Genomic DNA, 25,376 nt, shown 5'->3' with positions numbered 1-25,376 from the left:
GAGATGCTTCAGACTTCCCTACTGGAGAGCTCAAAAGCCCTCAGCTGCTGTGTGTTCATTCTCTCAACTGAGTTTAGGTTTTAAGCTTTTCCACAGCTGCAGGAAATTTTCTAAAAACTCTCATCTTGGACTGGGGGAGCTTCTGGGGCTGGGCTAAAACTTCCTCATTTGCTCCAAGAGTGAAGCTCTGGGGCTAGCAACACGCTGAGGCCAGCAGCTGGCTGTACTTCCTGCTGCCTTGACTGCATAAGCTGAAGCTGGCCTTCCCCAGGAATTGCCCCTGCCCCCCTCCCACCCCTGCTGTGCCCTCCCCCGTCTGGGTGGCACAACCCTCCACGGGCATTCTGCAGCACCTTTGGTACTATGGTCTCTTCAGGCTCTGATCAATTTCCATCCCCAAATTAATTGCCAGAAAGGCTGAATTTCTGCGGGTGAATATAAGACCCTGCTTTCCTGAAGCTTACATCCTGATGCACCAGAAAGACGGGCCACCAGGAGCCCTCCAAATCATGTTTGCATGAGGGCAGAACAGGAGAGCCTCATGGGCACTGGCCCCAGACGAGCATGATGCAGGTAGAGGGACCGAGGGAGGTGGCAAGTCTGAAGACTTCAAGGCGTGGGGGCAGTCAGGCCATGAAACATTATGGGCCCATTGGCTCAGAGGGAAAAGTGTCTGCCTGCAATGCAGGAGACCCGGGCTCAATCCCTGGGTTGGGAAGATACCCTGGAGAAGGAAATGGCAGCCTGCTCCCGTACTCCTGCCTGGAAAATCCCATGGATGGAGAAGCCTGGTAGGCTACAGTCCACGGGGTCGCAAAGAGTTAAACACGACTGAGCAACTTGACTTTCACTTTCTGTTTAGCTATTCCCCTGGGCAGCTCTGAGGTTGGCAGGAAAAATAGGCCCTTACTGGGAACAGGAAAGACTTAAGAAAGTTGTTTCTCTTGGGGCCTTTAAGGATCTACTTTGTGGTGATAAAAGGCATTCTTGGGCTTGAGCTGACTTGACCTGTGTGTGTGCTCAATTGTATCTGACTCTGCGACCCCCATGGACTGTGGCCCGCCAGGCTCTCTCCATGGAATTTTCCAGGCAAGAATCCTGGAGTGAGTTGCCATTTCCTTCTCCACGGGAACTTCTCAACCCAGGGATTGAACCCACGTCTCTTGCATTGCAGGTGGATTCTTTGCTGCTGCACCACCTGGGACGCCTCTGCCTTGACCTGCCAGGTCCCTAAATAACCCAGATCTCATCCTTTCAATGCCGCTGCTCTCACTCTAGGCAGCCGGAAGACCCCACCTCATGACAGGCTGGAGAAGGAAGATGGATTCCTACAAGGGAACCCAAACTGGTGGCTTTTCTAGTTTGAATCGAGCCTCCCTCCAAGTGAGGGGACCCTTTGTGGGGTGTTGGGTCCACAAGCCCCACTTGCTTCCTGTGCTCACTGGTAGCAGAGGCAGGGCTATGTTGGCAGTTGCTTCCTGCACCCAGCGCCCGCCCGCCCTGGGGAGGGGCCGAGCCGCCCTGCTCGTGATAAGCAAGGGCTGTCCTCTGAAGGAAACTCCAAAGAGAAAGCGGCGGGGGAGGAAGCACGCAGTGGTCTGCAGGTGTGCAGGCCGCGGCCAGGAGTGGCTGACGCGCCGAGCCCCCCACACACACCTGCAGCCCCAGCCCCTTGCAGGCAAGGTAAGCCGGCGGGCCGCTGGAGGCCCAGGGACCCTCCTCGTCCTTGCCCTCTGGCAGCCCTCGCTGCCCAGCACGCCTCTCTCCGTGCGGCAACCTGGACTTTCCACGGCCCTTGAGAGGCGTCAGCGGCTTTGGGGTGGTGGCGCTGAGCTTTGGGCCTGATGGGGACTGTTTTCTGACCTGGGTTCACCGTTTCTAGGGTGGGCAGCTGCCAGGGCAGGCTTGGGCCGGGCTGTCGGCTGGGCAAGCAGGTGGACGTTGGGCCCAGCTCTGGCACTGAGCTGGGTGATGTTGGGGGAGCCCCTTTCTACTCTGAGGGGCCTTGTCTTCCCGTCTGCACAAAGGGAGAGGGCTGGGCAATGTGGTCTCTTGAGGGGCCCTTGCAAAGCTCAACCACTGTGATGGAGAGAGGGGTCTGAGCTTCTCACCTGGAACAACCCAGCTCCCTGGGTCTTGCTGCTGCTGTGGCACTCTGGCCTGCGGGCTTGCCCTCTGGCCCCTTGCCTGTCCCTGGCACCACTGGCCACCTCCCAGCTGCCCGTTCGCCTCCTTCCCACCCTCTCCTCAGCGCCACCGCAGCCATGGCGGGCATGAAGACAGCCACTGGGGACTACATCGACTCTTCCTGGGAGCTGCGGGTGTTTATAGGAGAGGAGGACCCAGAGGCCGAGTCGCTCACCCTCCGCGTCACAGGGGAGTCACACATTGGTGGGGTGCTCCTGAAGATTGTGGAGGAGATCAGTGAGTGCCCACGGCCCCCACCACCCACCGGGTCCCCCAGGGCTTCCGGGCTGGTCCTGCTGCGCGGCTCTCGATAATGGAGTCACAGTGACTCAGGCACCAGCTTAATCATTTGGTTCCAAAAAAGACATTTCCCCAACTCAACTTCCCCTCCCTCCCACTGTCATCCGCCCTTCCTCCATGCCAGCTGGTTCTGCTAAGACCCCCAGGGACCAGACCTGGCCACGGTCCTCTGGGCCAGGAGAGGCCTTGCCTGGGCTGAGGCTGAGGTCCCATTCTGGGGGTCAAGGGGAGGCCAGAGGGGGCTCCTGGTGACTCGGGGACCTGCTCCCACACCCTGTCCCTGGGCGGAAGCCCTCAGCATGCTGGTGACAGGCCCCAGCCTGGGTGGGACGGCCCTGCCCCCACAGGAAGTTACAGCAGAGCCTCCTGTGGTATCCACCCTGAAGGGGAGCAGGGCCAGCGACAGGGGGCTTCTCATCGCCTCTCCCTGCTGGGGTGGGGGCTGCCCCTTCCTGGGAGGGCAGCGGGCTGGCTGATAGCCAGAGCCGGAAGGCAGGCCCACGATAGGCCCATCCAGCCCACGACCTGGGCCCCTGCGTGTGCAGGGCGGGGGCGGGCAGCCTCAGGCCCATCCAGCCCCCGCCTCGCCACGTGCGGCCCTGGAGGGAGGTCAGTGGCTTGTGGAGAGCATGGGGCCCCCCGGACAGCCCGGCCACAAGGCTGAGGTAGTGAGGGGAGCCTCCAGAAGGCCAGGGCCCCAGGAGGTTGTGAAAGCAGAAGTGGGGAGCAGAGGGTCCCTCAGGAGACTGGGTGACGAGACTCAGGCAGGCCTGGCCGAGCAAGGCAGAGAGGGTGAAAACCAGGTGCCCCAAGAGAAGGCCCAGCTGGCCCTGGGGGACAGTCCACGGCAAAGCAAGAGGCCTCAACAAGGAGCCTGCGTGCTCCTTGCTGGGTCCAGAGTCAGGCCTGCGTGCACGCTAAATCGTGTCTAACTCTTTGCAACCCCATGGACTATAGCCTGCGTGCACGCTAAGTCGTGTCTAACTCTTTGCAACCCCATGGACTATAGCCTGCCAGGTTCCTCAGGGATTCTCTGGGCAAGAATACTGGACTGGCTGCCATTCCTCCACAGGCTTCTGGGCCCCCAGGGTTGAGTCCCTCCAGCTCCTCCTGTCCCCCACCCAGCAAATACTGTCCCCGCTCCACCAACTCCCACTCCTTCCTTAGGGCATCAGAGTCACTGATGCTCAGCCAAGCCGGCAGTGCCAACTTGGGGCCTCGAGCACAGCTGGGCAGGTGAGACCCACCCTCAAGGGACCAGCTCAGGGCCAGGGTGGGCTGCCGCACAGGGGAAGCCAGCATGGAGGTCACACCCAGCCCGGGACAATATGAATCCCAAGTGAAGTGAAGTGAAGCGAAAGTCGCTCAGTCGTGTCCGACTCTTCGCAACCCCATGGACTATACAGTCCGTGGAATTCTCCAGGCCAGAATACTGGAGTGGGCAGCCTTTCCATTCTCCAGGGGATCTTCCTAACCCAGGAATGAAACCCAGGTCTCCTACATTGCAGATTCTTTACCAGCTGAGCCACAAGGGAAGCCCGTGAATCCCGAGAGGGGGCCGCAAACAGGGAGGAGCTATGGGAGACACTGGGGCACGGGGCGTGTTCTGAACAGGGTGAGGGTGGGGAGCTCTAGGCCAGGGAGGACTCCTGGAGTGTGACAAGGAGCAAGGCTGGGGGACTGCTCTGCTGTCGGGTGTTTGGGATTCCATCCTGGAGGTGGAGAGCAGCAGCGAAGGGTTCCCAGCGGGAGGCTGTCAGGCTAAGGCAGGTCCCTCCCAACAGAGCGGGCTGGAGGCAGTGAGGATGAACAGGAGGTGGAGTGTGGAGGCGGGATGGGACTGGCATGGATGAAATGTGGCTGAAAGTGAAAGGGAGGCAGCCTAGCGGGAGGGCCCTTGTTACCCCATCCCCAGGGTCTGCTGGGAGCTGATCTGGGAGGGGGTACCTCTGTCCAGAGTCAGGCCTGCATGCATGCTAAGTTGTGTCCTACTCTTTGCAACCCCATGGACTGTAGCCTGCCAGGTTCCATTGTCCAAGGGATTCTCTGGGCAAGAACACTGGAGTGGTTGCCATTTCCTCTTCCAGGGGATCTTCCAGACCCAGGGATTGAACCCCATGTTTCTTTATGTCTCCTGAACTGGCAGGTGAATTCTTTACCACTAGTGCCACCTGGGAAGCCCCCCAGAGTCAGGTAGAGCAAGGTTAAGAGGAGTCCCTGGGGGGCTGGGACTCAGGATTGTTGCATTCATAGTCCCAGAGCCTGGCACGTAGGCAGGCGAAGAAAGGTTTCTGGAATGATCGAAGCCAATGGATGTGCCCCTTAGCCAGTGGCTTGTGGGTTTCTGGCCTGGGGCTCACGGCAGAACGACGAAGCCGTAGACTAGATGAGACCGGCCCCCCTCACCCTGGGAAAAGGCAGGGCCAAGGCGGGAGAAGAGGGTCCTCTTCTTGGACCAGTGTGGACGGACTGGGGCCAGCCTGGAGAGGGGCCAACGAACAAGGGCAGAGGGTCACGAGGAGACGGGGAGTGGGTGCCACAAAACCAAGAAGGGAGTGAAGGCGCAGCGCGGTGACTTCTGGGCAGGAGGAGGCTGGAAGGAGGTGGAACTGGGGAAGGGGACAGGACCACGCCCCAGGAACGGCTCTGACACTAGGGGACATGGCACTTCCTTGGTGCTCACCTGGCACCAGTTCAGTCCCCTGGGGGGAGGATCAAGAGGGGAATGTGTGTCTTCTGTCACTGGCTGCGTGAGACCTCGAGGTGCTCACATCTCTAACCGAAAGTCCATGCTCTGTACTAATGCAGCCACGTGCCCGTATCACAGACACCTTGCACTCGCCACGGGGCGGCAGGCCCTGCTCAGGGTCCATGGCTGCTCACATATCAGGAACTAGAAAACTGAGCCCCAGGGAGGTTCAGGTCTTGGCCAAGGTCACAGAGCTAGAAACCACTAGCTCTTTACTGGGCGCCTGCTGCTGTGTGCTTGGCATAACCCCTAGGCCCTGTCGTCACCTCTGCCTCCTGAGCTCCCGGAAATGCCAGAGAGAAGCCATGAAGGCGGGACTTGTGAGAGGACACAGGAGGTGCTGCGTGGGGAAGCCCAGGGCCCTGGAGTCTGAGAGGCAGGGGCACTGGGTTCTGGACTGGGGGCTCCCCCGGGAAGTGACTCTCCTCCGTAGCAGCTGAGCCCAGGGGACAGGCAGGTTAGCCAGCAAACAGCCATCCTCCACGACCTCAGTCCTAGACCCCCAGCCTGACCCTGCTCCGGGCCTGGGCCGGGGAGGGGATGCTCACCACCTCTGGATCCCAGGCTTGTGCTCAGCGCTGGGGGCAGGGCCCACCTAGGCTGACACGGTGGCCCTTGCCTGTGGTCCCGCAGAACGCAAGCAGGACTGGTCAGACCATGCCATTTGGTGGGAACAGAAAAGGCAGTGGCTGCTGCAGACCCACTGGACGCTGGACAAATACGGGATCCTGGCCGACGCCCGTCTCTTCTTCGGGCCCCAGCACCGGCCCGTCATCCTGCGGCTGCCCAATCGCCGCGCCCTGCGCCTCCGCGCCAGCTTCTCCCAGCCTCTCTTCCAGGCCATGGTGGCCATCTGCCGGCTCCTCAGTGAGTCCCCGGGTGGCCCCCACGCTGCCGCCTGACAGGGTCCAGCCAGGGGCAAGGTCCTCTCCCTTGCCAGGCCCAGCCACTGTCACCTCATCCTGGCCGAGCTGCTGTTCCCCCTCCAGCTTGGGGGGCTGGAACCTGCCCCAAACTGCCCATGGGTGGGGCTGGAGGTCACAGAGCAGGACCCTGGCCCCCCTTGAGGCCCCGGCTCCCCTCAGGTATCCGCCACCCTGAGGAGATGTCTCTGCTCCGGGCTCCCGAGAAGGAGAAGAAGAAGAAGAAAGAAAAGGAGCCGGAGGAGGAGGTGTATGACCTGACCAAGGTCGTCCTGGTCGGGGGTAAGCGCAGGCTGGGGCAGCCTAGGGATGCCACCGGGGTGAGGGGGGCGCCTGGGGGGGTGGGGGGTACCGGGCCTGGCTGACCCCCACCTGCACTCCAGGCGTGGCCCCCGCGTCGTTCCGGGGGATGCCAGCCCACTTCTCAGACAGCGCCCAGACGGAGGCCTGCTACCACATGCTGAGCCGGCCGCAGCCCCCGCCGGACCCCCTCCTGCTGCAGCGCCTGCCTAGGCCCGGCTCCCTCTTGGACAAGACCCAGCTCCACAGCAGGTGCGTGGCCCGCTGGGTCTGCATGTGCCCTGGCATCCCATGCCACGTGCCCTGCTCCCAGAGCCCATCCCCTCCCCGCAGACTGCTCGGTCTCGTCCCCAGGCCCCCTTTCCTGTATGTGTGCGCGTGGCCCCGAGCCAGCCCAGCCCCCTCCACCGCCCCGCTGCCCCCGGCTCGGCCCTGACCCCCGGCCTGTGCTCTGGTGCAGGTGGCTGGATTCGTCGCGGTGCCTCATGCAGCAGGGCGTCAAGGCCGGGGACACGCTCTGGCTGCGCTTCAAGTACTACAGCTTCTTCGACCTGGATCCCAAGGTGGGCCGTGTCAGGGAGAAGGGAGGCTGGGACATGGGGGACCTCGTGTCGGAGGTCTGGACTCCTCGAAGGTTAGACACTTGTGGGAGTCTGTCCAGCTGTCTGTTTTTCGGTCCACACCCCATGGACCAACATGGTGCTGGGCCCCCGTGGATGCCAAGGCCTGTTCCTCAAGGGTCGTCAGGGATAGACAGCCTACTGTAGACCATGGTAGGTGCTGGGAAGCCTGCCCAGGTGAAAGACGCCCGCACCTGGGCTCAGGGAAGGCTTTCTGGATGCGCAGCACTGGGACTGGCAGGAACTAGGGCAGGTGAGCGGTGAAGCTTTGCAGGCAGACACCTGTGTGTATCGCTCACTCCCTGCCTGCCGTTGGCATGGCAACAAACAGGCTCCATGCATCCGGGCTCAAAAGCCCCACTTCTCTGTCCCCCCTTCCTTGCAAAACTTGTAAGCATCATTGTCTACAGAACCCTGGGGTGCAGTGTCTTTGCTCCCCAGAAGCCTTTCCAGTGGGTACTCCTTGATGCCCTCTCTCTCCTCAGCCAACTCCATCCTGGAGTCTTCCTTCCCTGTCCTGTTGAGGTGACCAAGCCCTCCATGCTGTTTTGTATTTGGCTGTACCGCGCATAGGGCATGTGGGATCTTAGTTCCCTGACCACAGATGGAACTTGTGGCCCCTGCAGTGGAAGCATGGAGTCTTAACCACTGGACCGCCAGGGAAGTGCCCCAGTCCACTTCTTACTTGACCGCTTAGGATCCCCACGCACTGCTCGGGGGTCTGCAGCTGCCCTGCCCTCTGCGCTTCCTCCCGTCTCCACAGCCTCTGGGAGTTGCGGGCTCCAGGGCTCCAGCCTCCTCTCTCCATACCCTCTCCCAGGAAGCTCCAGCCTCCTGGGTTTAAGGATCATCTCTATGCTTGAAGCTCTCAGTTTTACCACCTCCAGCCCAGACCTTCCTCCTTGAGCTCTAGACTCTCATGTCCAACTGGCCATCTCTGCTCTGGCACCTAACAGGCATTTCCACTTCTGTTTGAAACAAAACTCTTGATTCCCTGTCTGCCCAGCACTTCCTCCTACCATGGACTCATGGCAAAAACCCTGTACTTACACTCCTCTTGTTGTGGCTCCCAGGCTCTAGAGTGCAGGCTTAGTAGCTGTGGTGCTCAAGCTTATTTGCACCGTGTAGAATCTTTCTGGACCGGGTATCGAACCCATGTCTCCAGCATCAACTGCGCCACCAGGGAAGTCCTATTGTAATTATTTAAACTTTAATAACCACTCCATTATTTTTTATCAAACTTTTGGTTTTGCGGTAACTGTAGACTCACAGACAGTTGTAAGAACTAATACACGAGATCCCAGACACCTGGGACTCGTTACCCAGTTACCCCCAACCAGTATCACGATCAGGATGGGACTGTGACCTGATGCAGCCAAGACACAAGACAGTTCCCTCAATCAATTGTCCCGCAAATCCATTTTTTAAATATAAAAAGCAGTCTTTTCTCTCTGCCTACACACACACCATTTCCTACGCTCTTTATCCCAGTGTATAGATTCGGATTTCCAGTTGGTATCATTTTCTGTCTGCCTGAAGGACTTCCTTTAACATTTCTTTTCAAGCTGATCTACTGGTGACGAATTCTTTCAGTTTTTGTTCGTCGCTATAAGTCATTATTTTGCCTTTGATTTTGAAAAATGCTTTTCTTTGATGTAGCGTTCTCGGTCAATGTTTTTTTTTTCCTTAAAAATACCACCTCACAGTCTTATGGCTTGTTCCTTTGTTAATGTGTCTTTTTCTGACTGCTTTTATGGTTTTCTCTTTACCACTGGCTTTAAACAACTTGATGATCATGTGCCTTGGTTTGCTTCAGGTTTCTCATGCCTGGGGTCCACTGAGCCTCTGGAATCTGAGTTTGTGGTTTTCATCAAATTTGGAAAATCTTTGACCTTTATTTCTTCATGTATCTTTTCTGCTCCTCCGTTTTATGGGAATCTGATGACATGACTATTAGACACTGAAAACCGTCTCACAGTTCACAGATGCTCTGTTCAGTTTTTTCTTTCCCCTAGTCTTATTTTCCTATGTTTCGTTTTGGATAGTTCGATTGCTCTGTCTTCAAGTTTACGAATCTTTTCTTCTCCCTTATCTAATCTGCCATTAATACCCTGCCTAGAAGTTCAGTTTTGACCTTGTTAACATTTTCCATCTCTCCTTAACATGCTCATGCTTTCCTCTATCTTCTTGAACATACAAGATATATTTAAAATAACATTTTAGGAACTTCCCTAGCAGTCCAGTGGTTAAGACTAAACTGTCCCTGGGTGGGGAAATAAGATCTTGCATGCAGCATGGCCAAAAAAAATAAAGACTTTTTAGTGTTTTTGTCCACTAATTCTATTATCTCTGTCACTTCTGGGTCTACTTCTATTGACTATCTCCTAATTATGAGTTGTATTTTTCTGCTTCTTTTCATGCCTGATAATTTCTAATTTGATACCAGATACTACAAATCTTGTGCTCTTAGGTGCTGGATTTTTTAAATACTTTAAAATCTTATTTGGGGATAAAGTTAAGACACTTGGAAACAGTTTGATCCTTCTAAGGTTCGCTTTGAACATTAATAATTGTAATTTATAATAATTAATTGGGACTTCCCAGGTGGCCAATTGGTAAAGAATCTACCTACCAATGTAGGAGACATGAGAGAGAGATGTAGGTTCAAACTCTGGGTCAGGAAGATCCCCTGGAGGAGGAAATGGCAACCCACTCTAGTATTCTTACCTGGAAAATTCCATGGACAGGGGAACCGGGTGGACTGCAGTCCATGGGGTCACAAAGAGTTGGACACAACTGAGCACGCACAAAGGCAAAGGCAGTTATTAATTAGACCAGACAAAGCTTTACCCTATTACTGAGGCAAGAGCCTCTGGAGTATTCTGATGTTATACATATATGATGAGGTTTCTCTAATCTCTGTTGGGAATATGAACTAGTCCCACCCTGTTGTGAGCTCTGGCAAATGTCCACGTGTGTCTCTCAGTATTCCATCAGCCTTGGGTTGTTTCCTTACACACACACACACACACACACGCACGCACACGCACACTCATTAATCAGCTAAAGACTTGAAAGGAGCCCTCTGCTGATTCCATGCAGAACTTTCTCTCTGTGCAGTTCTCTCTGCAGCACTCTGCCCTGTGAATTCTAGCTGCCTTGGACCCACCAAATTCTCTACTGCACCTGCTCACCTCCCACCCTGGGGACTATGCTGGGCTCCATTTTGGGTCCTCCTCTTGCCTGCATCACTCACACTTGCTCCAGGCAGCAAGCTGCGGAAATCCCACCATTCATTCACTTGTTTCATAGCGATCAGTGGTTGCTATTCAGGGTGGTCTGTTATCCACTATCTAAAACCCATTTGGTTTTCTTGTTTTCTTTGTTTTGTAAATTAAAATTTTTTTTTTTGGCTGCACCTGTGGTATGTGGGATCTTAGTTCCCTGAGCAGGGATCAAATCCGTGCCCCATGCAGTGGAAGCACAGAATCTTAACCACTGTACCACCAGGAAATCCCTTAAATTTTATTTTTAATCAAAGTAACAGCTTAAGGAGTTGAATAGTCCCAATAGTGATAACAACAATAGAAAAACACTTCCTTTCTACCTCGCCTTATCCCAGATTTCTGATCCCTAGAGACTGTAGGTTTTAAGTCTCTAGCTTTTTATTCTAGTGTTTACCTCTATATGACAAGCTTAGATATGTCTATTCCCTTGATTTTTTTTCATTCCACGCATTATCTATTCACTTTGTATGAAAGATGAAGATTTAGCTGTCTTAGATCCTCCCTCCTTCCCCTACAACATACATCTCTTTTGCATCTTCCCAACTGAGCTGTGTTGTAGTTTTTGGTTAAAAGAACATAAGCGTGGTTGTAAATGGTAACACATATAAATAGCGTTCTGAGCTAAGCCACAGAGTGACTATACTTCCTTTCTTGGTTTATTTATTTTCTGTTAATTATCTATGCTGTGCTTAGTTGCTCAGTTGTGTCCGACTTTTTGCAGCCCCATAGACTCTCACCAGGATCCTCTGTCTGTGAAGATTCTCCAGGCAAGAATACTGGAGTGGACTTCCATGCCCTCCTCCAGGGGATCTTCCCAACCCAGGTTTCCCGCATTGCTGGCAGATTCTTTACCATCTGTTAATTGCCTATCTGTGCACAATTAGAAATGAAACGCCAAAAACCAAAAGGCTCTCTGGACACTCTCTGTGAATCTGTGGCCTGCCATGGGAGCTCTTCAGAGTGATGAGGTGGGATGTTCCATAGCCCAGTCCCTCCAACACTGCAACTGGAGCACAATGTCCCTTTCAAAATGACTGGTTACTTCAGGATATCAATCAGTGTTATATCTTGGTGAGACCCATGGAATGGTAGCAATCTAGGCCCATTGATTGACTGTTGTCCTTGAACTTCCCTTCACTATTTCCTGGTAATTCCTATAGTTGACTTCTTGATTCCTGGATCTCGTTTTCCTTTTTCTTGACTGACTCCCTCATCTCAATGGAGCATATATTTCAATAACTTCCTCTAAAATGGCAAAATGGTAATAGCTTTCCCTAAGTGGTTTGAAATCCTGTGTGTTTGAAAAGGTCGCTGGTCCACCCTCACTCATATGAAAGCTTGTATAATTCTAGGTTTGAAACATTTTCCTGCCAAATTTTGATCCCATTGTCCTCGGGTTTCTAGTGTCTCTGTTGAAGAATCTAACTCTATTTAATTTTCAACCCTTCCATATGTGACCCTTTCCATTTTTCTTGGAGGAGTAGGAGAGGCCCCAGAAACTTAAGAATCTTCTTGGGAGTTGCCTGGCGGTCTAGTGGTTAGGATTCAGCAATTTCATTGCCATAACCTGGGTTCAATTCCACGTCAGGAAACTGAGATCTTGCAAGCCACACAGCACAGCCAAAAGAAAAACAAAACACAAAAGAATCTTTTCCTTATCTCTTGATATTTAAAAAATCTTTCAATAGTGTGTCCTATATGAACCTTTCTTCTTTGATTGTCCCACACACTTGCTGAGCCCTTTCAGATCAGAAGCCTGGGTCCTTGAGTTCTGGAAAAATGGTCTATACAATCTCTTTAATAATTTACTCCCTTCCATTTTTCTGTTTTTTTTTTTTTTTAATTCCTGGAACTTAGTAAATATTACACCTCCTGGATTTATTTTTACAAGAAAAAATTAGGTATTTATCTTTTCTTTCCTTTTTTATTTTCGTCTTTTTATTCTACTTTCTGGGAAGTTCTTTGACTGATCTTCCAAATGATCTATTGAATTTATAATTTCTGCAACTGTCTTTTTAAATTTCAAGAGCTCTTATTTTCTGTGTTTAAATTTTAAGAGCTCTTATTTTCTGTGTTTAAATTTTAAGGAGCTCTTATTTTCTGTGTTATTTTTAGTGTTTTTTATTTTATTTTTTAGTGTAATATACATTTAGAAATACTCACAAATGTCACCAACACGTCAAGCAGTAGAACTTTACCAGCATTCAGAAGCCAAGCAGTATCTCCCACAGGGGGAACCATTAATGTTGCTGCTAACACCATAGACTAGTTTTGCCCGTATTTGAAATTTCCATAAAGGAAATCACACATTCTATACACTCCTTTGCGTCTGTTTTTTTCACTCAGCATTATGCTTGTATGATTCATCCATGTTGTACATGCTGCTACTGCTAAGTCACTTCAGTCGTGTCCGACTCTGTGTGACCCCACAGACGGAAGCCCACCAGGCTCCCCCGTCCCTGGGATTCTCCAGGCAAGAACACTGGAGTGGGTTGCCGTTTCCTTCTCCAGTGTTGCACATAGGGTAGCATATTTCTTATTGGTGTGTAATATTTCAGGCTGTCAGTATACCACAATTGATTCTAATTCTCTATTCTATTATTATTATTTATTTTTGGTTGCGCTGGTTCTTCACTGCCGTGTGCAGGCTTGTGGGCTCCAGAGCGTGGGCTCACTAGTTGTGGTGCATGAGCTTAGTTGCTCCATGGCATATGAAATCTTCCCAGACCAGGGATTGAATTCGTGTCCCCTGCATTGGCAGGAGGTCTCTTATCCAGTACACCAGGCCAGTCCTCCATTCTATTGTTGATGGGCATTGTACAATTTTTAGATTGGGCTATTATGAATAGAAACACTATGAACATTCCAGCATATGTCTTTTGGTGAGCATATACCATATTATCCGTAAGGTATACACCAAGAGGTGGAATTTCTGGGTTGTAGGGCAGGCTCTAGTTTGAAAAGTGAAAGTGTGTCCTATTCTTTGTGACGCCATGGACTGTAGCCCACCAGGCTCTTCTGTCCATGGAATTCTCCAGGCAAGAATACTGGAGTGGGTAGCCATTTCCTTCTCCAGGGGATCTTCCCAACCCAGGGAGTGAACCTGGGTCCCCTGCATTGCAGGCAGATTCTTTACCATCTGCGCCACCAGGGGTTATGGGCCAGGCGCTGGTTTAGCTGTAGTAGATAACTCCACCCCCTTACACCCCTATCAGCAGTGTATGAGAGTTTCACCTGTTCCACAAATTCACCAGCACATGATATTTCCTACTTCTTCCATCTCAGCTATTCAGGTAGGTGTGTAATAGTATCTCATATGATATTTTGTTTGTTTATTCAAGCAGTTTTATTGAGATATAACTTATACACCATAAAAACCACCCACCGTAAGCAGTTTATTTTTAGTAAGTTATATAGCTATGCAGCCATCACCATAACCCAATTTTAGAACATTTCCATCACCCCAGAAATGACCCCATTTGCAGTCATTCCTTCTTCCACACCCAAACCCAGGCAACTACTGATTTGCTTTTCTATGTGGCTTTAATTTACATTTCCCTAATGACTAATCAAGTTGAGAACTTTTTCATATGACTATTAGCCTTTTGGATATCCTCTTTTGTGAAGTTTCTGTCCAATATTTTACCAATTTCTACACTGAGGTACTTATCTTTTTCATATAGCTTTGTAGGAGTTCTTCATATATTCTGTACAGACTACTTTGACAGATAAATATACTGTGAATATATTTTCACAAAGCACAGAATACTTCACCTTTTCATTCTCTTAGTAGTTTATTTTGAGGAACATGAGCTCCTAATTCTAATATAATCTGAGTCATATTTTTGTTTTACGATTAATATATTTTGCATCCTGTTTAAGAAATCTTTATTCTAAAATTGCACAGATGTAGTCCTATTTTTCTCTAAAGATTTTACTGTTTTCACTTTGATATTCAGATCTGCAACTCAACTGGAACTGATATTTGTATGTGGTGAGCGGCAGAGATACAAGTACTTTTCATTTTTTTTAATTAAATTTTTTTTTTTTTTTTTTTTTTACCATATGGGTATCCGATTGACCCAGGTCCATTTATTGGAAAGAACATCCTTTCCCCAGTGATGGCAAGATCTTCCTTGTCCTAAGGTGAACATACATGAGTCTCTCTCTGACTCTCTTTTTAAATATTTTTTAAAAATTATTGGGGAGGGCCAGGTCCTAGTTTGCCACACGCAGGACCTTCGATCTTCATTGCAGTACATGAGATCTTTATTTGCAGCATGGTAACTCTTAGTTGCAGCATGTGGGATCTAGTTCCCCGACCAGGGATGGAACCTGGGCCCCCGGCACTGGGAGCACAGAGTTTCAGCCACTGGACCACCAGCAAAGTCCCTCTCTCTAACTCTCTTTGATTGCATTGATCAATTTGTCTCTGTCAATACCATGTTGTCTTAATTACTATAACTTTATGATTACATTCCTTTTCCAAATAGCCTCCTGTTCTTGTTTTATGAGTGCAGAGTTTTGTTCTGTAAGGATTTCAACTAGTGTTTGAAGTTTTCTCTGCCCTCTACATTGTCTTTATTTCCTCCAAGTTCTTTTTCCCCCTGACTGTGGTTCATGCCAACAGCTTTTGTTAAATGTGGATAATCCCTGCCTGCCCTTTCATACTTAGTAAGGCTCTAAGAAGCCAATTAGAAACCCTGAGTGGATGAATAGGGCTTGGCATTTGGGAGGGTCTCCTGGGGAAGATGGGGCAGGAATGCCCCTTGTTGTGGGGGGTTTCTTTTTGGCTTCTCAGCAGTGAAAGCTCTGATCTCCTGACGGGAATAGAAGGCTCATTGCCAATGTCTTTGATGGCAAATGGAGAAGGGCTGAGGGTGTCTCATCTTTCAAAATGCCAACTTTCTCTTCATTCAGCTGTTTCAGTACAACACACTCCCACCCAGCTGTGCCGGAGTGCCAGATGCACTGGCTCAGCATCTTGAGAGAGTAACTCTCTGGTTTCTACCAGGTGCCAGCTGGGAGCAGGGAGTCACTCGGCTGGCTGCAGGGGAGTAGGGAGGGACTGTTCCATTTACAGACGTTCTATGGTCCTCATTTGAGCCCACCCTTGCCTCCTAGAACGGCTTCCCTGATGGCTCGGACAGTAAAGAATCCACCTGCAATGTAGGAGACAAGGGTTCAGTCCTTGGGTTGGGAAGATCCCCTGGAGAAGGGTGTGGCAACCCACTCCAGTATTCTTGCCTGGAACATTCCATGGACAGAGACGTCTGGCGGGCTACAGTCCATGGGGTTGCAAAGAGTAGGACACAACTGAACGACTAACACCTTCACCTCCCAGACCTGAGCCTGTCTGCCACATGAACTGAGATGCCTTTGTTCAGATCTTAGTTCTTTTTGCTGCTTGCTTTCTGATTTTTTCAAACTCATTAGTGCCTTTGCCATAGAACAGAGAGGGAAAAGAGTGTGAGAACCCAGCTCTCCTTCCCTGCAACTCAGTCCCTGTCCACGTTTTTGCTTTTCATCTTCCAAAATTTTGTGAGTATCTCTCAACCTGCTTTAGTCCCCTCTCTCTCTTAGTTCTTTTGCCTTTATCCTCGTTATGCCTTTGCTGTTGATGTTGGTGGGTTTCAGAGGGAGTGCGGGCTTAGTCTTACTTCTATGGGTAACTGGGGTTGCCCCTTTGAGCTCCCTGCTCCTTCTCTCTGGAATGCTCTCTTCTTCTCTTCCTACCACTTTTGTCAGTGGCTCCTTGTCATTCCCAGGTGTCAGCACAGCAAGCCACCTCCCCAGGGAAGCCTTCCCAGAATGCTTCCTTCTGGCGAGTAGCAGCCCTCCCCACCCCCGCACCCTAGTTCCATTCTCTCTCATCACCATCAGACTTGTGGGCTTCTTGCCTGAGAGCACGAGTGAGCCCCTGCTTTGGAAGTCACTTCCTTTACCGCTTTGAATCACTTATTTATTGAGAGATTTACTCAGCCCCCGCCTTGTCCCTTTATGCAGGGCACACAGTAGACAAATAGTCAATATCTGCACAGAAAGGTTTAGAGGGAAGAAGCCGCCGCCTGCCTGGGCAGATGGGGTTGGCAGGCTGGGGTTGGGGTCTGCCGCCCATGTGGAACCACTCCATGAGCTTGCACAGCAGAGGCCGGGCTGAGGCTGGAGGCTTGCGGGGAGCTGGGTGCATGGGGTGCTCAGGACAGATGTCACCCAACCAACCCAGCCTCCCCCTCCCTCCAGACAGACCCGGTGCGGCTGACCCAGCTGTACGAGCAGGCTCGGTGGGACCTGCTGCTGGAAGAGATTGACTGCACCGAGGAAGAGATGATGGTGTTTGCAGCCCTACAGGTGCCGGGCAGGCCGGGGGCCCCGGGGGCTGGGTGCGGGCCAGGCCCAGGGCAGGGCCTTCCAGAGGGAACCCTGCATCCGGGGAAGCCCAGCTGAGAGCACTGTTGGGCAAATGGGCTGCCGGCTCAGCCGTCCCTGGCCACATGCCCCCTCCAGTACCACATCAACAAGCTGTCCCAGAGCGGGGAGGTGGATGAACCAGCGGGCACAGATGCAGGGCTGGATGACCTGGATGCAGCTCTGAGCAACCTGGAGGTGAAGCTGGAGGGGTCGGCACCCACGGACATGCTGGTGAGGAGGGGCTTCAGTCAGGGGCTGGGGTCAGGGCTGAGCGCAGGGGCTGGGCGCCCCCCCTGACTCCTCTCCTCCCCAGGACAGCCTCACCACCATCCCAGAACTCAAGGACCATCTCCGGATCTTCCGGTGAGTCTGGGTCCAGCTTGGCAGCCCTGCTGGAGGAGGACCCAGTGCAGAGAGAGGATGGGGGAGGGAGGTGGCCTGTCCTGAACCTCCCGCCACACCCTCAGGCCCCGGAAACTGACTCTGAAGGGGTACCGCCAGCACTGGGTGGTGTTCAAGGAGACCACCCTGTCCTACTACAAGAGCCAGGACGAGGCCCCCGGGGACCCCATCCAGCAGCTCAACCTCAAGGGTGAGTGATGGCGATCTGCGGGACCAGGGCAGGGGCGGGCCAGGGGCGTGCAGGGGCCTCACCTGGCCCACCTGGGACTGGCCAGGTGAATGCTCTCACCTGTCTCCAACTAGAGGCCGGAAGATGCCTTCTGACCCAAGGCTGCTGTGCAGGGCTGGCATTCACCCAGGGCCCTCGCACCAGGACTCTCCTCCTCAGCGCCCTAGCCCATCCCTTCTTCCTCCAGGCTGTGAAGTTGTCCCCGATGTGAATGTCTCAGGCCAGAAGTTCTGCATCAAACTCCTGGTGCCCTCCCCTGAGGGCATGAGTGAGATCTACCTGCGGTGCCAGGATGTGCGTGAAGGGAAGGGACCAGGGCTGCTGGAGGCTGGAGCTAAACGGGCGCGGGGCGGGGCCAGGTAAGGGGCGGGGCCAGACCAGGGCCCTCACCTCTCTCCCCACCCCTCCCACCCCAGGAGCAGCAGTATGCCCGCTGGATGGCTGGCTGCCGACTGGCCTCCAAGGGCCGCACCATGGCAGACAGCAGCTACTCCAGCGAGGTGCAGGCCATCCTGGCCTTCCTCAGCCTGCAGCGGACAGGTGGCGGTGGCGGCGGGGGCTCCGGCAACCATCCCCAGGGCCCCGATGCCTCCGCCGAGGGCCTCAACCCTTATGGCCTTGTGGCCCCACGCTTCCAGAGAAAGTTCAAGGCCAAGCAGGTGCCAGGGAGAGTGGGTGGTGGGACTGACCAGAGGGTTTACCTGGCCAACCTCAGCCCCTGGATCTCCACAGAGCCTTCCCCTGGAAATGCACGCGCTCACTCGCTCCTTCTCCCGCCTGGGTCCTGAGACTGGGTGTAACCCTCTGGGAGGGGTCACAGTCCAGCTGCCCCGTCCTCCTCAGGGCCTGGCTCAGCTCATACGGCTGAATGCAGACAGGGTGCACTCCGGTGGCCCCACGCTGGGCACTGTCCCCACCCCAGGCTCCACATCCTGTCTCCTTGATGGGGACAGGCAGGGGGTCTCAGGGACCTTGGCAGCCCCTCACCAGTGTGGTCCCGCAGCTTACTCCACGGATCCTGGAAGCCCACCAGAACGTGGCCCAGCTCTCGCTGTCTGAGGCCCAGCTGCGTTTCATCCAGGCCTGGCAGTCCCTCCCTGACTTTGGCATCTCCTATGTTGTGGTCAGGTAGGAGCCCCACCCCAGCCTGCTCAATCAGGCACAGCCCTCCCCTGCTGCCTGGGGGCAGCATGTGAAGCCTTCCTTCCTGTCCTCGGAGGGGAGACCTTACTGAGGGCAGCCCGTGTGCACCAGCCCCATCCTGCACCTGTGCAGCACCCGCCCCATCCTGCACCTGTGCAGCACACACTGGAGAGCGATCAGGCCGAGAGAGTGGGTGGCCCCCTGCACCCATCCCAGCCCTGCCACACACCATTCTCTCTCTGGGCCTTGGGCAGCTGGTCTATAGGATAGGCTTGGGTGGCTGCTGCAAAGGGAGTGCCCCCTTTGACTGCCCACTTTCCGAGCCTGTAAGGACAGGAACAAACAGGATGATGCTAAAAAAAAAAAATGTTCCTATTGAAAGGCATGGACTATTTGGCTGACACTGCTAAATGCTATCATAGTGATTAATCAGTGAAGCCCCATTATCCACATGAGGAACTTGAGACCCGGAGAAACTAAGGGACTAACTTGCTAGCTTGCTTCTGAGTGCCACACCAGGCTCTCTGGGTGAGCTCCGGGGCCATGCAGAGTGGGGGCTCCCCCCCAACACTATCCTCTTGGGCACCAGGTTCAAGGGCAGCAGGAAAGACGAGATCCTGGGCATCGCCAACAACCGACTGATCCGCATCGACCTGTCTGTGGGTGATGTGGTCAAGACCTGGCGCTTCAGCAACATGCGCCAGTGGAATGTCAACTGGGACATCCGGCAGGTGGGCCTGGAGAGAGGGTGGGAGGAGGGACCCGGGACCCAGCCAGGGCAAGGTACCAGCCCTCTGACCACCCGCCCCACAGGTGGCCATCGAGTTTGACGAGCACATCAACGTGGCTTTCAGCTGCGTGTCCGCCAGCTGCCGCATTGTGCATGAGTACATTGGGGGCTACATCTTCCTGTCCACACGGGAGAGGGCCCGGGGGGAGGAGCTGGACGAGGACCTCTTCCTGCAGCTCACAGGAGGACACGAGGCCTTCTGAAGCCTGTCTCACTGCCCCCGCCCGCTCACCACCTGCCATGACCACTCCTAAGTCCACACCCACTGGGACTCACTGTCCACACCCTCGCCAGACATGCAACGACCGAGCTGGGCCCATTCACTCACTGTCACTGGCTTTGTGTAGACCAGGGTCCTAGCTGGGTCAGACTCTGCCATCCCCTGGGAGAGTGGGCCCTCATTTGCACAGCACCCGCCCTTCTCTTGTCTGAGTGGCCAGGACCAACACCTCTGACCCAGCTGAAGTCCCTGAGCACACGAGGAAGACTGGCTGCAGCCACGGGATGATGACTCATAGTTTCAAACCAGAGTTTCTTTTTGGTTTTCTTTTTACATTTTTTAAAAAATAAATATTTTATTGTTGGGTCATCCCTCTTTCTCTGGAGCCATGCTTGGGGTCTCTCTGATGCTCTGTCTCTTCATTATCAGCCAAGGAGAGGGGCTTTCCTGAGATAGAGAGGAGAGTTGGTTAGAGAAGGGAGAACTAAGTCAGTCTGGGGTTGGAAGCTGGGAAAGAGGTGAGGGCAGAGGGCACAGGCTTCAGGCACAAAGAACAGGGCTGGCTGGGGTGGTGGTTCTTACGGGTAGGGCGCAGCTGCAGGGCCTCCTTGAAATACTTGGGAGGCAGGACGCCGTCAGCATTCCCTGGAGTCAGGATCACCCCATTGGCAGAGCGAAAGAAGGGGATTCCATCTGCAGACAGAGCCAGACCTGTGACTCAAGCCCTCTCAGAAGGCCTGGGGTGGTCCCTGCTGTGTCCAGACTCACCTGCCAGGGCCAGGGGTCCGTTGATGAATACAGCCACTTCACAATTTGGCCGCATGCCTGAGTGGACAATTGGAGCTGGGGCCTGGGGCCTCTGGATTGTAGTTATCAAACCTGGGTGGGCTGGGGTCCTGGGCTCATTTCAATGGGTGGGGAGGGGGTTTGTTCCTGCATGCAGGGTATGGGCTAGCCCTGGACAAGAGGCTATGACCCTCAGAGGGGGACCTGGAAGGACAGATTGTGTAGGAGTAGTCTGGGGGAGGGGCACTGACCACTGATGACACCAGGGTCCCCAGGCAGTCCTGGGGCCAGGTGGATGTGTGTCCTTCCCTGGCAGGATAGGCCCTTGAGCAGGATGGATGGCCAGTGCTGCCGGAATGTGCCATGGACGAGCATCAGGGGCAGGGCCTGCAGAGTCTCCAGGGGCTCCAGCTCCAACTCAGGCACCTGCGATGGATGCGGGGGGAAGGGCAGCAGTGACCCTCCCCTCACAGGCAGGGGGTCTCACATGGCTCTGCCACTTGTCCCCTTAGTACCTACCTGCAGGGAGTGACCCTGATTGGCCCGGATGAGGGGGCCGGTGCTGGGGTCCCCTGGCTTCAGGGCAAAGCGCTGCTTCCCATTGGTGTCCACCACGCGTTGAATATCTTCAGCTGAGAAGCTGTGGAACTGGGGAAGCTGCAGGAGGGCATCCAGGGGCACAAAACCATCTGTGGGAAGGCAGGGTGGTAAGGAAATGACCTTGCTCCGGCCTGGGCCAGAGTTCACAGGGGGAGCCTCAGACCGCAAGACCAGAGCCTGTGTGACCTTTAGAAAGTCTCTCCTTTCTGGGCCTCATTCTCTGACCTTACATGAAATAGGCTCTGTCTCACATGAGACAGGACCCCCCTGTCCCACAGAGGGTCACAAAGATCAAGGGACCCTTTTGAGGACAGAGCCCAGCCCAGAGTGGACACTCATAAACATCAGTTGCCTCAACACCCCTAGTGCCCAGTCTTGGCGTAAGTGTTTATTGGGGCCACTGGGCTGGAGGTATCACCAGGCCTGGCCAGACACAGCCTCCTCTCCCAGTGCGCCCTGGACATGATCCTGGGCTCTGGGCCTCAACCTTCCCTATACCTGGCAGGGATGTCCCTTCTGCGCTGTCCCCACAGGACTGTGGTGGGCGCCATGGGGGAAGGCGATTAACCGACCAGCTCACACTACTCCCTGGGCTCCAAGCACTCCTGGGCCCAGCCCCTAAGACACTCACTTACCGGCCCCCATGGGAAGGCCCAGCTTCAGGGCCCCGTGGCGCAGGGCATAGGACAGAGCCTTGGACAGCTGTACATCTCGGTCCTGAAAGAGCCCAGTGGTGACCCCGCCTGCCCAGCTGCTCACCCTGAAATCTGAGTGACCTGCCACAGGAGACCAGAGGGACAGCAGTCCCTGTGCTCCTGGGAACAGTATGACCCAGCAGCTCCCGCTCCCATGCCATCAGCATTTCCCAGAGAGCAGGACTCAGAGCTGCCCTCCCCTGCCCTCCCACATTGGGAGCAGGGGTGAGAGTGAAGAGGGGAGCACCTGTTCCCGGGGGGGTCTGTGAGCCCTTCTACCCTTGGGCCCAGCTGCTTCCCGACTCCTTCTTCCAGAGGAGTTCATGGCCAAGACCTGTGGGGAGCAGTGACACGGGAGAATGTTAAGGATCCTCCCACGTCCCCATGCTGCCCGGTGTCACAGAGCCTCAGGATGTAAGAGCTGGGGGGGATATTCAGATCACTAAATTCACTTCCCACCCCCAACTCCCTGGAAACGAAAGGGAAACTGAGGCCCAGCAGGCAAGACTTGTCCAAGGTCACACTATGTCAGCCACGGGTCCCAGGGAAGCTGAGCCCCGCTGACCCAGGCTCGCTGGTCTCATCCAGGCTAAGGGGCGGAATTGTTTGGGCCGGCCAGACAGACGGAGCAGGGACAGACAGGAAGGCTCACCGACTCCTGGTGCAGGCAGCTGATCCGGCGGGTCCCTGAGTGCCGGCACCGGCCAATGAGAAGCCGAGAAAGAAGAGGGCAGGCACTTCCGCTCCGAGGAAAGGGGCGGAGCCTGCGGGAGAGTGGGCGGGTGAGTGCGGGCTGGAGGCTGGAGCTTCCGGACGGTGGGAGGGGTCCCGGCGTATCTAGGGTTGGAGCCCCCACCTTCGGTTTGCGGAGACAGGGGCATTGGGGGGAGGCAGGACCTTTGGTTTGGGGAGACAGGGGCACTGGGGGGAGACAAGGGCACTGGGGGGAGACAGGACCCAGGACCTCTGGGTTGTAGGGATGCCGGGGAGTCTAAGGGATGTCTGGTAGCAGGAGCCTCGGAGCTCTTGCTGGGACGATAAGAAATTTGACGGCCCAGGGAGTGGTCAGGGGGGTGCAGAAGGGCTGGGGGGGGTACCATCAGGAAGTCTGTGACAGAGGGAGCCAGCTGCCGGGCCCAAGGGAGGCTGTGGACCCCCCGAGGTGACAGGCTTGGCTGTTTCGTCCCCAGAACTGCCCTCTCCAGGCCATGGACCCTGAGGTGTCCCTGCTGCTACAGTGCCCCGCCGGGGGGCTGCCTGAGAAGCAGGTTCGGGCTGAGCTGAGCCCAGCCTATGATCGTCGCCCGCTGCCAGGAGGGGACAAGGCCATCGCCACCATCTGGGAGAGCCGGCTTCAGGCCCAGCCCTGGCTCTTTGATGCCCCCAAGTTCCGCCTGCACTCCGCCACACTGGCGCCCACTGGCTCACCAGGGCCACAGCTGCTCCTGCGCCTGGGCCTTACTTCCTATCAAGACTTCCTGGGGACAAACTGGGCCAGCTCAGCTGCCTGGCTGCGACAGCAGGGGGCCACCGACTGGGGTGACAAGCAAGCCTATCTGGCAGACCCCCTGGGCGTGGGCGCCGCACTGGCCACTGCTGATGACTTCCTTGTCTTCCTGCGCCGTTCCGGCCAGGTGGCTGAGGCACCTGGGCTGGTGGATGTGCCCGGTGGGCATCCTGAGCCTCAGGTGAGATGCCAGGCTGGGCGCAGAGGCACAAAGACCCAGAAAGCTCAGCTTTGTCTTCCTCATCTCTTAAAAGGGGAGTTGGCCTGGTGCTTCTCCAAAGTCTCTTCTTAGGTGTAGCGTCTCAGCCTCTCCGCTGAATCCTGCCCCAGACCCATGGGAAGCTAGGGAACTGGGGGTGGGGTTGGGGATGGAGAACCTAGCTGAACCTGTAGTTGCCCATCTGGAAAAAGAGGGCTGGGGTCAGAGGAAGTGGCCCTCAGGGTCAGTGAGTGTGGGGGGAAAGTAGGGCGGAAAGAGGGGAGCAGAGACTAAGCTTGACCTCTCACAGGCCCTGTGCCCAGGCGACAGCCCCCTGCACAAGGACCTCCCTGGGGAGCTGGTGGTGCACGAGCTCTTCTCCAGTGTCCTCCAGGAGATCTGTGACGAGGTGAGTGAGGGGCAGGCGGAACAGAGTAGTGCACAAGGAGGGAGGAGGCAGAACAAGCCAGAATTCCACAGGTCCAGACTGGCACACGGCTTGTGGGATCTTAGTTTCCTGACCAGGGATTGAACCCAGTCCTTCGGCAGTGAGTGTATGGGACTCCTAACTGCTGGACTGTCAGGGAAGTCCTAGGCATCCGGCATTGAGCAAAGAGCTTGGCTTTGCAGCTAGACACACTTGAAGTGGAATTCTAACCCTTGTCTCTCTGTGCCTCAGGGTTTTCCTCCCTACAGTGGGGATAATGATAAATGTCTTGTCTATTCCCCCACTAGGTTTGTTGAAAAGAGGGGTCAATAGGAGTCCCAGTTACTAAATCAACTTCCCCTTGGGTGACTCTGGGCAAACCGTTCCATCTCTCCAGTTCTAGTCTTCCCACATGAAATGAACGTGCCCAAGATCTGACTTTCTGTGACTCTCGGCACTTGAACTACAAACTGTAAAATGTTGTACTAGGGTAACATGCTGTTCTTCATTGAAGGGGCAGGGACATGGGCATTGGGCACTGACAGTGCTACCCCTGGCCCCAGGTGAATGTGCCTCCACTCACCCTGAGCCAGCCGCTGCTGTTGGGCATTGCCTGCAATGAGACCAGTGCCGGCCGTGCCAGTGCTGAGTTCTACGTCCAGTGAGTGATCTCTGGGGGACAGAGTCCTGGGTCCTGGAGTAGGTGGGTGGTTGAGGGCCATGGTTGAGGGAGCTGGGGTACACAGGGACCCTCCAGGGGCTAAGCACTCACCTGGCCACTCTCACATCCTGTCCAGGTGCAGCCTGACTTCTGAGCAGGTGAGGAGACACTACATGAGTGGGGGACCTGAGGCCCACGAATCCACAGGAATCATCTTTGTGGAGAAACAGGTTCGAGGTGGCAAAGTGTGTCATTTGGATAAGCAGCTGGGTTGGGGCTTGCAGAGGCCTGGTGATGCACGTCTGTCTCGCAGGCCTGGGTCAGACGGGGCTCCCAGACCTCAGAGCTTCTCTCCGGAGCCACAAGTGCTCACAGGGTTGCCTTCAGCCCAAGGCAGAGTGCCAGGGACCTGCTCAGCCCCTTAACATGAGGCCCTGAGGCTCAGCAACTGTGGGCATAGCTCCTACAAGAAACCTGACGCTGAGATGTCTGGGTCTCACTGTCTCTCCCCACAGAGTATGCAGAGGTTGCAGGAGACTGAAATGTGGGCTGAGCTCTGCCCCTCAGCCAAAGGCGCCATCTTCCTCTACAACCGGGTCCAGGGAAGTTCCACCTGAGTCTCCTGGAGTCCCCAGCCCTATCACCACAGCTCGGAAGACAATAAAGGACTTTATTCTTGGATTCCTTTGGCATCTGCTGTTTCCATGAGACAGAGGGGGCCACTAGGAGAGCCCAGGGTGGGTGACAGAGATAGGACAAGTGACTTGGGTTAAAAAAAAAGGCCCAGCCTCAGTTTTCCCCTCTGCAAGCTGAGGGCCGTGCCCCTTTGCCAGGTTCCAGTGAGGTTCCAGGCTGACTATGGGGTGGAAGGGTTTCCCGAATCTGCCTGCAATGCAGGAGACGGGGTTGATCCCTGGGTCGGGAAGATCCCCTGTTGAAG

The 25,376-nt window shown here is 54.7% G+C and overlaps 3 protein-coding genes across 7 annotated transcripts; 2 read left to right on the top strand and 1 right to left on the bottom strand.

The window, feature by feature from the left end:
* The first annotated feature begins 1,522 nt into the window (after positions 1-1,522).
* FERMT3 (FERM domain containing kindlin 3) lies at positions 1,523-19,930 on the top strand. The gene is made up of 15 exons (XM_055415643.2): positions 1,523-1,683; positions 2,252-2,424; positions 5,870-6,103; positions 6,322-6,441; positions 6,543-6,711; positions 6,920-7,022; positions 16,610-16,717; positions 16,874-17,008; positions 17,091-17,140; positions 17,245-17,369; positions 17,596-17,702; positions 17,825-18,067; positions 18,412-18,536; positions 19,141-19,282; positions 19,365-19,930. Exons 2-15 carry the CDS (start codon positions 2,265-2,267, stop codon positions 19,542-19,544), a joined length of 2,001 nt encoding a protein of 666 aa, XP_055271618.1. The 5' UTR covers positions 1,523-1,683; positions 2,252-2,264; the 3' UTR covers positions 19,545-19,930.
* Positions 19,868-22,403, bottom strand: TRPT1 (tRNA phosphotransferase 1). Its single transcript, XM_055415664.2, has 8 exons — positions 22,295-22,403; positions 21,890-21,976; positions 21,583-21,664; positions 20,867-21,036; positions 20,599-20,773; positions 20,330-20,386; positions 20,144-20,254; positions 19,868-20,008 (listed from the first exon to the last, which is right to left on the bottom strand). The coding sequence occupies exons 2-8, from the start codon at positions 21,965-21,967 to the stop codon at positions 19,917-19,919; spliced, it is 765 nt and encodes a 254-aa protein (XP_055271639.1). The 5' UTR covers positions 21,968-21,976; positions 22,295-22,403; the 3' UTR covers positions 19,868-19,916.
* NUDT22 (nudix hydrolase 22) lies at positions 22,323-25,117 on the top strand. 5 transcript variants are annotated; one of them, XM_055415644.1, is made up of 6 exons: positions 22,323-22,424; positions 22,833-23,330; positions 23,659-23,757; positions 24,339-24,436; positions 24,573-24,666; positions 24,952-25,117. In XM_055415644.1, the coding sequence occupies exons 1-6, from the start codon at positions 22,350-22,352 to the stop codon at positions 25,051-25,053; spliced, it is 966 nt and encodes a 321-aa protein (XP_055271619.1). In that variant the 5' UTR covers positions 22,323-22,349; the 3' UTR covers positions 25,054-25,117. The 5 variants fall into 5 exon arrangements, with proteins under 5 accessions (XP_055271619.1, XP_055271624.1, XP_055271620.1 ...); XM_055415645.1 differs by lacking the exon at positions 22,323-22,424 and adding an exon at positions 22,429-22,484; XM_055415646.1 differs by lacking the exon at positions 22,323-22,424 and adding an exon at positions 22,436-22,503.
* The last annotated feature ends 259 nt before the right edge of the window (positions 25,118-25,376 follow it).

Source organism: Moschus berezovskii, chromosome 25, assembly GCF_049115385.1.
Source record: "Moschus berezovskii isolate FMDL1 chromosome 25, NW_MosBer_1.0, whole genome shotgun sequence".
NCBI lineage: Eukaryota > Metazoa > Chordata > Mammalia > Artiodactyla > Moschidae > Moschus > Moschus berezovskii.
The sequence above is the reverse complement of the archived record's forward strand: the minus strand, read 5'-3'. Positions and strand labels throughout refer to the sequence as shown.